Source organism: Nelumbo nucifera, chromosome 4, assembly GCF_055504915.1.
Source record: "Nelumbo nucifera cultivar China Antique chromosome 4, China Antique-T2T, whole genome shotgun sequence".
NCBI lineage: Eukaryota > Viridiplantae > Streptophyta > Magnoliopsida > Proteales > Nelumbonaceae > Nelumbo > Nelumbo nucifera.
In genome coordinates, this window is record NC_142652.1 from 90,256,922 (window position 1) to 90,269,130 (window position 12,209).

Below are 12,209 nucleotides of genomic sequence, written 5' to 3' on the forward strand. Positions count from 1 at the left end.
ACTAAAAGGACAGCTGAATTATGGAAAGCTGAACCTACTGCAAAGAGTGTAAGGATATAAGCTCCGGCAGTTACACCCAAGCACAAAACCTCTTTCAGCCTGATAAAGAGAGCCATCCAGAAGGAACCAAAACTAAATTTCAGTTTTCCCAAAATGTTGAGTTTAAATTCATGAGAGATTGATGTCAGGGATGGACCATAAAATTTTTAAGAGCATAGAAGGGAGAAAAACATTACCTGCACACCAACTCATACATGAATGAATTTCTTATAGAAACACATTCACACAGTCAAATAACAATCAATAAGATAAAATAGAAAGAGTTCTGAAAATAGCTGATATATAATGAATTTTGCAGGAAGCCAATCCAGCATTTCAATAAGAGAACAAAGTACCCAATATACCACAAAAGCATATGCACATTTCCAACAAGGTATCTCCAACCCATGTAAAAGAAAGTACTAAATTTATCGTGATAGTCTATACTCTATAGTGAATAGAAAACCACCTAATTTGATTATTAACCGTAAATTTTATTAATTGTACAAAAGAACGTTCGTGGTTGTGTAAAAGGTGTTTAGCATTTAACCACCTCTGGTATGCCCTGGCTACCAGTCCAAGAAACTTTAGTCATGGGCAGGAAAAGAAATACAGGACCCGAAGCATGCTAGATTTGGTATCTGATGGAGGAAGATTTGGCCCAACCCCTTGGCCACGCGACATGTGGAAGCAACCGAGAGTGACCTGGCAGAAGCACCAGCTCAACACGGCAAAGGAACCCACAACCCGAGCTCCGAGAAAAGGAGTCCCGAGCTCCCCCAAAAAAGGAACCCACGACCCGAGCTCTCCCTTGGAGGTCCTAAGCCTTACAAGGAGAACAAAGGGCAAAAGCCTGAGCTGACCCACCCCGGGGCAGTTCGGGCCACTTCTATCCGAACCCAAGACTTCACCTCGCACACCACTTCGGCTCCAAGTCGCCTGACTGAACAACCGTACCTGACGCCCAGGAAGCCCGTACACGGAGGCGCGCCTGACTGATTAGGGGTCCGACACATGACAGCCGCCCTCCAACGGCCACCTGCCACCGCCATCTCAGACATGGCAGAGACGGCCCTGACAAGGAGGACAGTGGCGGTTATGACACCCGAACTAGCAACTGGCAGAGGTTATGACACCCGAACTGGCATCTGGCAGAGATGATGACACCCGATCTAGCGGAGGTGATGATGCCCGATCTGGCAGGTATGGAAGTGAGTGTACCAGGGTGATTATAAAAGGCCCCCTTTCCCCAAAGAATGAGGGTATGTGATTCTTGTGCTTTCTGGTCTTGAAGTCCCTCATTCCCCTTGCCTTCTCAAGAGCACTAACTTGAGCTTCGGAGTGTTCCTACCGGGTTTCTCCCCGGAAGTCTCCATTTTCTTCCTTGTTTCAAAAATCTTCGGCTCTGCCAAAGGCAAGGTGATCAGCAGCTAGGACCGACCGGATTACGCATCATCATTTGGTGCCGTCTGTGGGAAGATTCAAAAAGCCTCCCCTAACCTTTAACTCTCTCTCTCTCTCAAAGAAACCTTAGCTTCCATGGCTTCCTCCAGCAGCAACAGGCACAATGCCGACTTGAATGCGGTAGGGGAACACCCTCAGCCCGCCACTGTATGTATCGGACAGTTCACCGTCCCCCTCTCGACGGACGGAATCCCTAGCCTCAATGCACCAAGTGCGGTGGCACCTGTGAATGTCCCCCTTCCCCCCCCTATCGAGACAACTTTCGCCGAACCAATCGCTGTCCCTCTGGCAACCAGCCAAAACCAGCTTGATGACTTGATGCAGTGCATGCAGGCAATGCAAGCCCAAATGCAGTAGTTCAGCAACATCAGCTCCATCAGTAGCAAGCACTACACCACATTTCCCAGCATCACTACCAACAGCAGTTCCCCCAACTGCCTCTGAACCAACCACAGCTCCCACCTCGGCACCCTGCTCCCAAGCCGGTCAAACCCTCCCCTCAGGGCGGGCGCCTTCACCGAGGGGAAGCCTCCCAACTTCATAACCCCTCCAGGAGCCAAGCATCATCTCCGGGCAGGAGGGAAAGACTAATTACCCCCGCCTCGCAGCTCGCCGACGGGTCAGGAACCTCCTTGCCGATCAAGTCAGCACCTCGACACTCTAAGTTTGAGCTCTCGCTCGCAGAGAACTACCAACAGCAGTTCCCCCAACTGCCTTTGAACCAACCGCAGCTCCCACCTCGGCACCCTGCTCCCAAGCCGGTCAAACCCTCCCCTCAGGGCGGGCGCCTTCACCGAGGGGAAGCCTCCCAACTTCATAACCCCTCCAGGAGCCAGGCATCATCTCCGGGCAGGAGGGAAAGACTAATTACCCCCGCCTCGCAGCTCGCCGACGGGTCAGGAACCTCCTTGCCGATCAAGTCAGCACCTCGACACTCTAAGTTCGAGCTCCCGCTCGCAGAGAACCAATTCGGCGTCCTGGCCACGGACTACCAACAGTCCGGGCCGATCGAGCTCGGCAACACCGAGGCAAGTAGCACCAATACCAGGCCTTCTAAGTAGTAGCGAAGACGCCGGCGAAGTCGCCGAACTACCACCCACGTCCTGCCCGAGCTCCGAGGTAAAGAAGAAACAAGCTCGGACGAGGTAAAAGTTGCCCCTATTCTTTCAGTCCCTTCCCCCTGTCCTCAGAACTCCTTGCAGTTCCCTTGCCCAAAGATTTCAAACTCCCTCCTCTAGACAAGTATGATGGGTCCTTTGACCCCAATGACCATGTCGATGCTTTCCAGTCCCAAATGCACCTAGCGAAGGCCAGCGAGTCCTGCATGTGTGTGGCCTTCACTACCACCTTCAGGGGAGTGGCCCGCACCTGGTACAAGAACCTGGCCCCCGGGTCGATAAGAAGCTGGACCCAGTTCATGCAAGTCTTCACCGCGCACTTCGTTACTAGCAAACGGTGCCCCCGAACCGAGGAGAGCCTCCTCGGAATAGTCCAGAGGGAAGGAGAGTCCATCCGGGGCTATGTCAAACGGTTCAATGACGCATGCTTGCAGATACCGCACCTAGACCCGGCGGTACAGCTCGCGGCAGCCAAGAGGGGTGTGACACACAAGGAGTTCAGGTGGCACATGGTCAACCAGCCCACGGCCGTAGCTGAATTCCTCAAGCTCGCGAACAAATTCATAAGAACAGAGGAGATCAATCAAAAGGACTGAAAGCGGGATCGGAAAAAGGAAGAGGGAAGGCGAACCCTCCAACCCAGATGACAGGAGAAGGAAAGACCCACCTCGGGGGACGAAGCCAAGCCAGCCGTTCCGAGCTCCCTTAGCAGGTCGGACAGACTACACGCCCTTGAACGCGAAGCGGGCCGAGATCTTAATGATGATCAAAGACGCCCCGTATGTGAAATGGCCACCTCGTCTGAAGGGAAACCCGAACGAGAGGAATAAAAACTTGTACTGCAGTTTCCATAGAGACAACGGTCATAGCACCGAACATTGTAATAATCTCTGCGACGAGATAGAAGAACTTATCCGTCGTGCGTACCTAAGGAATTTTGTACAACAACATAATAATAATAATAATAATAATAATAATAATAATAATAATAAGACAGGCCGGCCGGGAGAACACAGTAGAGATGCTCCCGAGTCCAGCAGCCGGCCAGCTGAACCGCAGAAGTAGCCCCCGGAGGAAAGACCAGTTCGGGGAACAATCCATGTGATCGTTGGAGGATCGATTGTAGCAGGATGCACCTCGGCAGCAGCTCAGGCATCAACCCGGGAGGCCGCCAGAAAAGAACAAAATCCCCCAAAGCGGCCTAGGACGGAAGACCTCATATTCTTCACCAAAGACGATGCACGCGGGGTCCACTACCCCCACGACGATGCACTTGTCATAATGGTAAACATCACAACTTCGAAGTCCGGCACGTACTCGTTGACTCCGACAATTCGGCAGACATTCTTTTTAAAGCAGCCGTTGACAAACTCCAGTTCCGAGAAAATGACTTGAAGCCTACGAACACGCTTCAGCGGAGAAGAGGTCAGACCCCTAGGAAAGGTCACAGTACCCGTGGGAGTCGGCATGTGGCCTAATACGGTAAGACTCAGTCACGATTTTTTGGTGGTCGCGACCCCCTCCCCATACAACGCCATAGTAGGTCGGCCAATCACCCATGCTTTAAAGGTCGTGGTGCCTACTTACTATTTGGCCATGAAGTTCCCAACGGACTTCGGCATCGGGGTAGTGCGGGGCGACCAGCTCGAGTCCCGTAAGTGCTACGTCGCCGCCCTCAAGGGAAAAGCCAAGGTAACTGGCGACCTCGAACTGGAGTGGCCGGTGGAACAGAACGAGGAGCGAGCTGCACCAACGGAGGAAACTGTTCCCATCTCTGTCTCGGCAGAAGACCCCGCCAGATTACTTCAGGTCGGAGCATCCCCGGAAGAACCCTTGCGGTCCGAACTGGTAAGTTTCTTACTCCAAAATTTAGACATTTTTGCATGGTTCGCGACAGAGATGCCCGGTATAAACCCCGACCTTGTAACTCACAAGTTGAATATTGACCCTGTAGTTAGGCCCATTAAACAGAAGAAACGCAACCTAGCCCCAGAACGCTGGAGGGCGGTCGATGAGGAGGTCGAGAAGCTCCTCGTAGCAGACTTCATAAGGGAAGTTCATTACCTGAGCTGGGTGGCCAACCCAGTTTTGGTAAAAAAGGCAAAAGGCAAGTGGCGCATGTGCGTCGACGACCTAAACCGAGCTTGCCCAAAAGATTGCTTCCCCTTCCCAAAGATTGACCGCCTAGTGAATGCGACCTCGGGACAAGAGTTACTAAGCTTCCTGGATGCCTACTCGGGCTACAACCAAATCAGGATGGACCCGTCCGACGAGGAAAAAACCGCCTTCATAACCGAGTTCGGCCTGTACTGCTACAAGGTTATGCCCTTCTGACTGAAAAATGTTGGGGCAACCTTTCAAAGGTCGTCAAGACAGTTTTCGCATGAATTAATACAAGACTTGCATTCTGTCTTTCAAATTCTGCGTCAATTTAGCATGAAACTAAACCCAAACAAGTGTGTCTTCGGTGTCACCTCGGGTAAGTTCCTAGGGTACATCGTTAACCAGTGCGGTATTGAGGCCAACCCGGACAAAATAAAGGCCGTCCTAAATATGAGACCACCCCGAAAAGTAAAAGAGATCCAAAGATTAAACGACAGAATAGCCGTTCTGAGTCGTTTTATGTCTAAATCAGCAAACCGTTGCCTGCCCTTCTTCAAGGCAATGAAAAGCAAAGGGTTCAAGTGGAACCTGGAATGCTAGCTCGCGTTTGACGAGCTCAAAAGATACCTCGCCAGTATCCCAGTTTTGACCCGGCCCGAAGAGGGCGATGTTTTAGAACTGTACCTCTCGGCAAGCGACGAAGTGGTCAGTTCGGTACTGGTAAAGGAAGCAGATCGGGTCCAACGACCCATCTACTATGTTAGTAAAGTATTGCAGGGAGCAGAAATGAGATATCTGGAGATAGAAAAGCTAGCCTATGCGCTGGTCATTGCGGCCCGCAAACTCCGTCCGTATTTCCAAGCCCATACCATCATCGTCCTCACCGACAAACCCTTGAGGCAAGTCTTGCTCAGGCCCGAGGTCTCTGGTCGATTGACGAAGTGGGCCATCGAACTCAATGAGTACGACCTCCAGTACAAGCCACGAACCACTATCAAAGCCCAAGCCTTGGCGGATTTTGTTGCAGAATGCACGTTTAGCTCCGAGGTCCTCAGCCCGGTTGAGAACGAGGCTCCCAATTCGGGTGAGCTAGGCTCCCCCAGGCCGGTTGAGTCCGAGCCCTGTGAGGTTGCACCCAGTTCGGTATCTCTCCTGGTTAGGCTGAGCGCGAACTGGGATGAAGAGCCCTGGATCCTTCACATAGATGGCTCCTCAAATCAGCAGGGCAGTGGAGCCGGTGTAGTTCTCCACGGTCCAAGTGGCACGAAACTGGAGTACGCGCTATGCTTCGAGTTCGCGGCATCCAACAATGAGGCAAAATATGAAGCGTTGATAGCCGGGCTAGCCCTGGCGCAAGAGGTAAAGGCAAAACACATAGTTATCTGCAGCGATTCCCAGCTTGTGGTCAACCAAGTTATAGGGGAATATGAAGCCCGCGAGACAACTATGATCGCTTACTTAGCAAAGGTAAAAGAGGCTCTGCTTAGCTTCCAGTCACACTTCATCAAGCAAATACCGACGTTGAGGCCGACGCCCTGTCTTGGCTAGCCAGCACCAGTGACAACACCATGAGAACTGTGTTCATAGAGGACTTACCTCGGCCTAGCATTCTCCGGGGGGCAGAGGAGGTCGCTCCTGTCGCCCAAGTAGAATCGAGCTGGATTGATCCACTCGCGAGCTTCTTACTACACGGAACCCTCCCCGCAGACCGCAACGCCGCTAGGAGGGTAGAGCGCCAGGCAGCCAAGTACGTCGTGATAGACGGACGGCTGTACCGAAGATCCTACACGCTCCCCTACCTGCACTGCCAGCGGCCTCCCGAAGCCAAGCTTGTACTCCACGACATTCGTGAAGGCCTATGTGGCGGACACCTGGGGGGGGAGGGCCGTCGCTCAGAAAGCACTACGACAGGGATACTATTGGCCAACAATGAAAGCAGATGCCGTCGGGCTAGTCAGGAAGTGCGAGAAGTGCCAAAAGCACGCCAATATTCACCGCCAGCACGCCGCCGACCTCAAGTACCTCACCAGCCCGTGGCCCTTCGCACAATGGGGTATCGACCTACTCGGGCCATTCCCGCCAGCAACAGGAGGAAGAAAGTTCCTAGTAGTGGCAGTAGACTACTTCACCAAGTGGGTCGAAGTTGAAACTCTCGTAACCATCATAGCTCGAAACGTCCAGAAATTCTTCTAGAAGAACATAGTGTGCTGCTTCGGGCTACCTCGAGTGCTGATCTCCGACAATGGCAAACAATTCGAGGACATCAAATTCCAAGAGTGGTGCCAAGACATGGGGATCCGACAAAACTTCACGTCGGTTGCGCACCCACAAGCAAACGGTCAGGCAGAAGTCACGAACAGAGCTATCCTCCGCGGACTAAAAGCCAGGCTAGACCGAGCTAAAGGGTTATGGGCAGACAAGCTGCCCAGCGTCCTATGGGCATACCGAACTACAGAGAAGACTGCCACTGGAGAAACTCCCTTCAACCTCACCTATGGCACAAAGGCAGTCATCCCAGCCGAAATCGAAATCCCCTTCAGTTGGAAGCATACAGCGACAATACTAATAATGACGAGCTACGTACCAACCTCGACCTACTTGACGAGGTAAGGGACCTCGCATATATTAGGACCACGGCATATCAGCAAAGGGTAGCTCGGTACTACAACGCCAAAGTTAAGAGATGAAATTTCCGCGTCGGCGACCTGGTTCTCCGCAAGGTCATGGTACCTAAGCCCGGCGTTGGCAAACTCAGGCCAAACTGGGAAGGACCCTACCGAGTAAAGAGAGCACTCGGGGGAGCATACAAGCTCGAGACCCTGGAGGGTAAACAGATACCCCGGGCATGGAACATCGTCAACTTAAGATGATATTTATTACCTATAAATTATCAAACTGAGCAGGCCATGAGCCACTACCAGAGCCTAAGGGCCAGAATGCCGAGCTAACAAGGACCTCGGCACCGTAAGGGCCGGAATGCCAAGCTAAGGACCTCGGCACCATAAGGGCCAGAATGCCGAGCTAAAGATGACCTCGGCACCTCATCAACGAAGCAAGCTGCACGAGTATGGATCCCGAGGTGCATAGCCCAGGGCCCAATTCTAAGCCTATGTTAACTAACCCGGGCGGAGAACAGATCGGGCGTATAGCCTTACTATGTTAGCTCGCCTCGGGGCCTAAGTCTAGCAGTTCGACAACATAATCAGCTCGAAGAAAAGAGAAATGACTGCACAAACACAAACATCAACGAGCTCACAGGCCCGGAGGTACATCTCCCTCGCCTTCAGAAGGGACTTCAACAATACCCGAAGGTCCCACTTCGTCTTCGGAATCCGCGTCATCATCAGCTGCAGCAACCATTTTCGAAGTGATGTGCGAAGTGGTTATGGCACTAATGTCGAGCTCGGGGTACGTGTTCCTTATCATCCATCGGCTCAACTTGAAACCCCTTCTGTACGAGCCCACCATCATGTCATCAAAGCACGGCGAAGCGATGTAATCGTTAACGGCCTTCGCCTTCGCCTCCTCGATGGCCTGAGAGATCTCAGTCTTCTCCCTGATATCATCCTGAAGGTACCCGACCTGATGCTCCAGGTCCAGCTTCAAGTCCGCCATGTGTTTCACCAATCCTAAGGCCTCGTTGTCCCTCCGAGACCTCGTTAGCTAGACTCGCGCAGCGCAGGAAGCCTTTTCGGCAGCTTGCGCTCGCTTCAAGCCCCTCTCCGCCTGAATTGTTAGAGCGTGGATAGAGGAGTTCACATGCCAAAACAAGAACAAATCAGACCGACAAAAAAAAAAAAAATACTTCGACTTACCACCATAGCGTGAGTAGCAGCACGCGCGCCTATGTGTTGCGGAGGAAGATCGGCCCATGCCGTGACATCCTCGGGGCAAATAGCCATCTTACTTTTTCGGAGAGCATAGCTCGGCATCAGCACGCTCCCAGCCCCATCCTGACTTCCCGAGCCTGAAGGCACAGCCCGGGTATAAGCAGTATCGGCATAGGGGAGCCCTGCCGCTTCCTAAACTGGAGGGGCCACCTCGGGCTCACCACGAGGCTCCATTCTCGGTGCCTCGGGCTCCGCAACCCGGAAAGGGTCGGTACGGACCCGCTTAGCAGCTCGCTTCCTCCTCCTCATACCATCAAACAAGTTCGCACCTCGAGTCTTCTCTGCCTCCATAACACCTGCTAAAAGAGCTCGGTGTCAAAAGACGAGAATAAAAAACAAAGCAAAAGCAAGCCTCTGAGCAAGAAACCTACCCGAACTCAGACCGGCCTAGATAAGCTTAGCCTCCGTCAGGTAGACTTCGCATTTGAGTCCAAGCCGAGCCCAGTCCTGGAGAACCTTCACCGTTTCTTCATCTAACGTGGCAGCGGGATCAGGAACGGCTAATCCCCACTCGGTAGGAAACGGCCACCCCGTAGCACTTCGAACCACGAAGTAGTCCCGCTTCCATGCCGGGACCTTATTCGGAAGATCATGCAAAAGCTTGAACCTCGGATGAGGAGACAAGTAGTAGGCCCGCCTATGCCTGGGCAAGGGACCCGCTTGCTTCTTGAGCATAAGAATGGCGGAAAAGATTTCCAGGTCCAATGGAAGGCAGCGTTCGCAACAAAGGGAGATGGTCCCAACAAGGTTACGAATGGAGTTCGGGTGGAGCTGACCGACAGTAACGCCGAAGTGATTCATGACCTCGACGATAAGGGGATGGAAAGGAAGGCGCAGCCCGGCAACAAGCTACTCCCAGAATATCACGATCTCGTCCGGACCGTGCTCCCAAGGAAAGTCGCCCAAGGGTAAAATATAAGTATACTCCCCAGGCAGGTTGTACTGAGCGACAAGGGACCAAAGCCTCTCGGGCGTCATAGTGGAAGGCTCGAACTTATCTAGCACCCGACCTCGGCGGGAGGTGGATGCCAAGCTACCCGAGGTGACTCGGCCTATGGGCTCGAACTCGAGCTCTTCCTTGAGCTCTACTTCGGGCCCCGCCTTGGACTCACTAAGGCTGTCAGGCGCAGCAGCCCGATTTGTAGAACCAGCATCTGACCCCCCCCAGAAGACTATCTAAGCTACCCCAGCTAGACATTGAATAAAAAAGAGGGCTGAGGACTCACCGGGAAAAGCTACCGGACTACGAAAAACGACGCGAGCTGACGGCCTTAGACACGAGCTCAAGAAACGAATGCTGAAGAATGGCGAAGGAAAGTGACTAGGGACCCCCCACTATTTAAAGCCACTGTACTCACGCATCAACAGCCAAGATCAAAACCATCCAACGACTCCCCGCAAAACCGGCTGCGCGCCCCCGAGGAGAAGTCAGTTTAGCACGCATTTTCGACATTCGAAAATTTAAAATCGTTTGGCGCCTGCGCGTGAACTGCACGCAACCTGGGATTGGCCTCTGGTCGAACCAAGCCGACACTGATCGGGCCAAAAACACAAGCAGGTCAGACCGGAGAAGCTCCAAACCAAGGCCAAAGCATCACGAGGCAAATCCTCCGAGTGCTCTCTTTACTTGATAGGGTCCTTCCCAGTTCGGCCCGAGTTTGCCAACGTCGGGCTCGGGTACCATGACCTTGCCAGGTCGCCGACGTAGAAGTTTCGTCTCTTAACTCTGGCGTTGTAGTACCGAGCTACCCTTTGCTGGTGCGGTCCTGATGTATGCGAGGTCCCTTACCTCGTCAAGTAGGTCGAGGTTGGTAAGTAGCTCGTCGTTATTAGTATTGTCGTTGTATGCTTCCAATCGAAGTGAGGGGATTTCGATTTCGATTGGGATGACTGCCTCCGTGCCATAGGTGAGGTTGAACGGAGTTTCTCCGGTGGCGGTCTTCTCTGTAGTTCGGTATGTCGATAGGACGCCGGGCAGCTCGTCTGCCCATAACCCTTTAGCTCGGTCTAGCCTGGCTTTTAGTCCGCAGAGGATAGCTCTGTTTGTGACTTCTGCCTGACCGTTAGCTTGTGGATGCGCAACCGACGTGAAGTTTTGCCGGATCCCCATGTCTTGGCACCACTCTTGGAATTTGATGTCCTCGAACTGCTTGCCATTGTCGGAGATCAGCACCCGAGGTAGCCCAAAGCGACACTATGTTACGAGAGTTTCAGCTTCAACCCACTTGGTGAAGTAGTCTACTGCCACTACTAGGAACTTCCTTCCTCCTGTTGCTGGCGGGAATGGCCCGAGTAGGTCGATACCCCATTGTGCGAAGGGCCATGGGTTGGTGAGGTACTTGAGGTCGGCGGCGGGCTGGTGGTGAATATTGGCGTGCTTTTGGCACTTCTCGCACTTCCTGACTAGCCCGACGGCGTCTGCTTTCATTGTTGGCCAATAGTACCCTTGTCGTAGTGCTTTCTGAGCGAGGGCCCTGCCCCCCAAGTGCTCGCCGCACGACCCCTCATGAGTGTCGCGGAGTACGAGCTCGGCTTCGGTAGGTCACAGGCAACGCAGGTAGGGGAGCGTATAGGATCTTCGGTACAGTCGTTCGTCTATCATGACGTACTTGGCTGCCTGGCGCTCTACCCTTCTGGCGGCGTTGCGGTCTGCGGGGAGGGTTCCATGTAGTAGGAAGCTCGCGAGTGGATCAATCCAGCTCGGTTCTGCTTGGACGACAGGAGCGACCTCCTCTACCCCCCGGAGAATGCTAGGCCGAGGTAAGTCTTCTATGTACACAGTTCTCATGGTGTTGTTGCTGGTGTTGGCTAGAAGGGATAGGGCGTCCGCCTCAGCGTTCTCTGACCTCGGGATTTGCTTGATGAAGTGTGACTGGAAGCTAAGCAGAGCCTCTTTTACCTTTGCCAAGTAAGCGATCATAGTTAGCTCGCGAGCTTCGTATTCCCCTGTAACTTGGTTTACCACGAGCTGGGAATCGCTGCAGATAACTATGTGTTTTACCTTTACCTCTTGCGCCAGGGCTAGCCCGGCTATCAACGCCTCGTATTCTGCCTCATTGTTGGATGCCACGAACTCAAAGCGTAGCGCGTACTCCAATTTCGTGCCACTCGGACCGTGGAGAACTACACTGGCTCCGCTGCCCTGCTGATTTGAGGAGCCATCTACGTGAAGGATCCAGGGCTCTTCATCCCAGTTCGCGCTCGGCCTAACCAGGAGGGATACCGAACTAGGTGCGACCTCACGGGGCTCAGACTCAACCGGCCTGGGAGAACCGAACTCACCCGAACTAGGAGCCTCGTGCTCAACCGGGCTAAGGACCTCGGAGCTGAACGTGCATTCTACAACAAAATCCGCCAAGGCTTGAGCTTTGATAGCGGTTTGTGGCTTGTACTGGAGGTCGTACTCACTGAGTTCGATGGCCCACTTCGTCAATCTACCAGAGACCTCGAGCCTGAGTAATACTTGCCTCAAGGGTTTGTCGGTGAGGACGATGATGGTATGGGCTTGGAAATACGGACGGAGTTTGCGGGCCGCCATGAGCAGTGCATAGGCTATCTTTTCTATCTTCGGATATCTTGTTTCTGCTCCCTGCAA

At 53.1% G+C, this 12,209-nt stretch overlaps 1 protein-coding gene across 3 annotated transcripts in view; it reads right to left on the reverse strand.

The window, feature by feature from the left end:
- The window catches only part of LOC104611871 (protein NDL2-like), a 28,443-nt gene that overhangs the window by 4,935 nt on the left and 11,299 nt on the right, over positions 1–12,209 (reverse strand). For all 3 annotated transcript variants that reach the window (XM_010279138.3, XM_010279129.3, XM_010279147.3), the window contains exon 5: positions 39–99. In XM_010279138.3, coding sequence (XP_010277440.1) covers positions 39–99 — 61 coding nt within the window. The remainder of the gene's footprint in view (positions 1–38; positions 100–12,209) is intronic.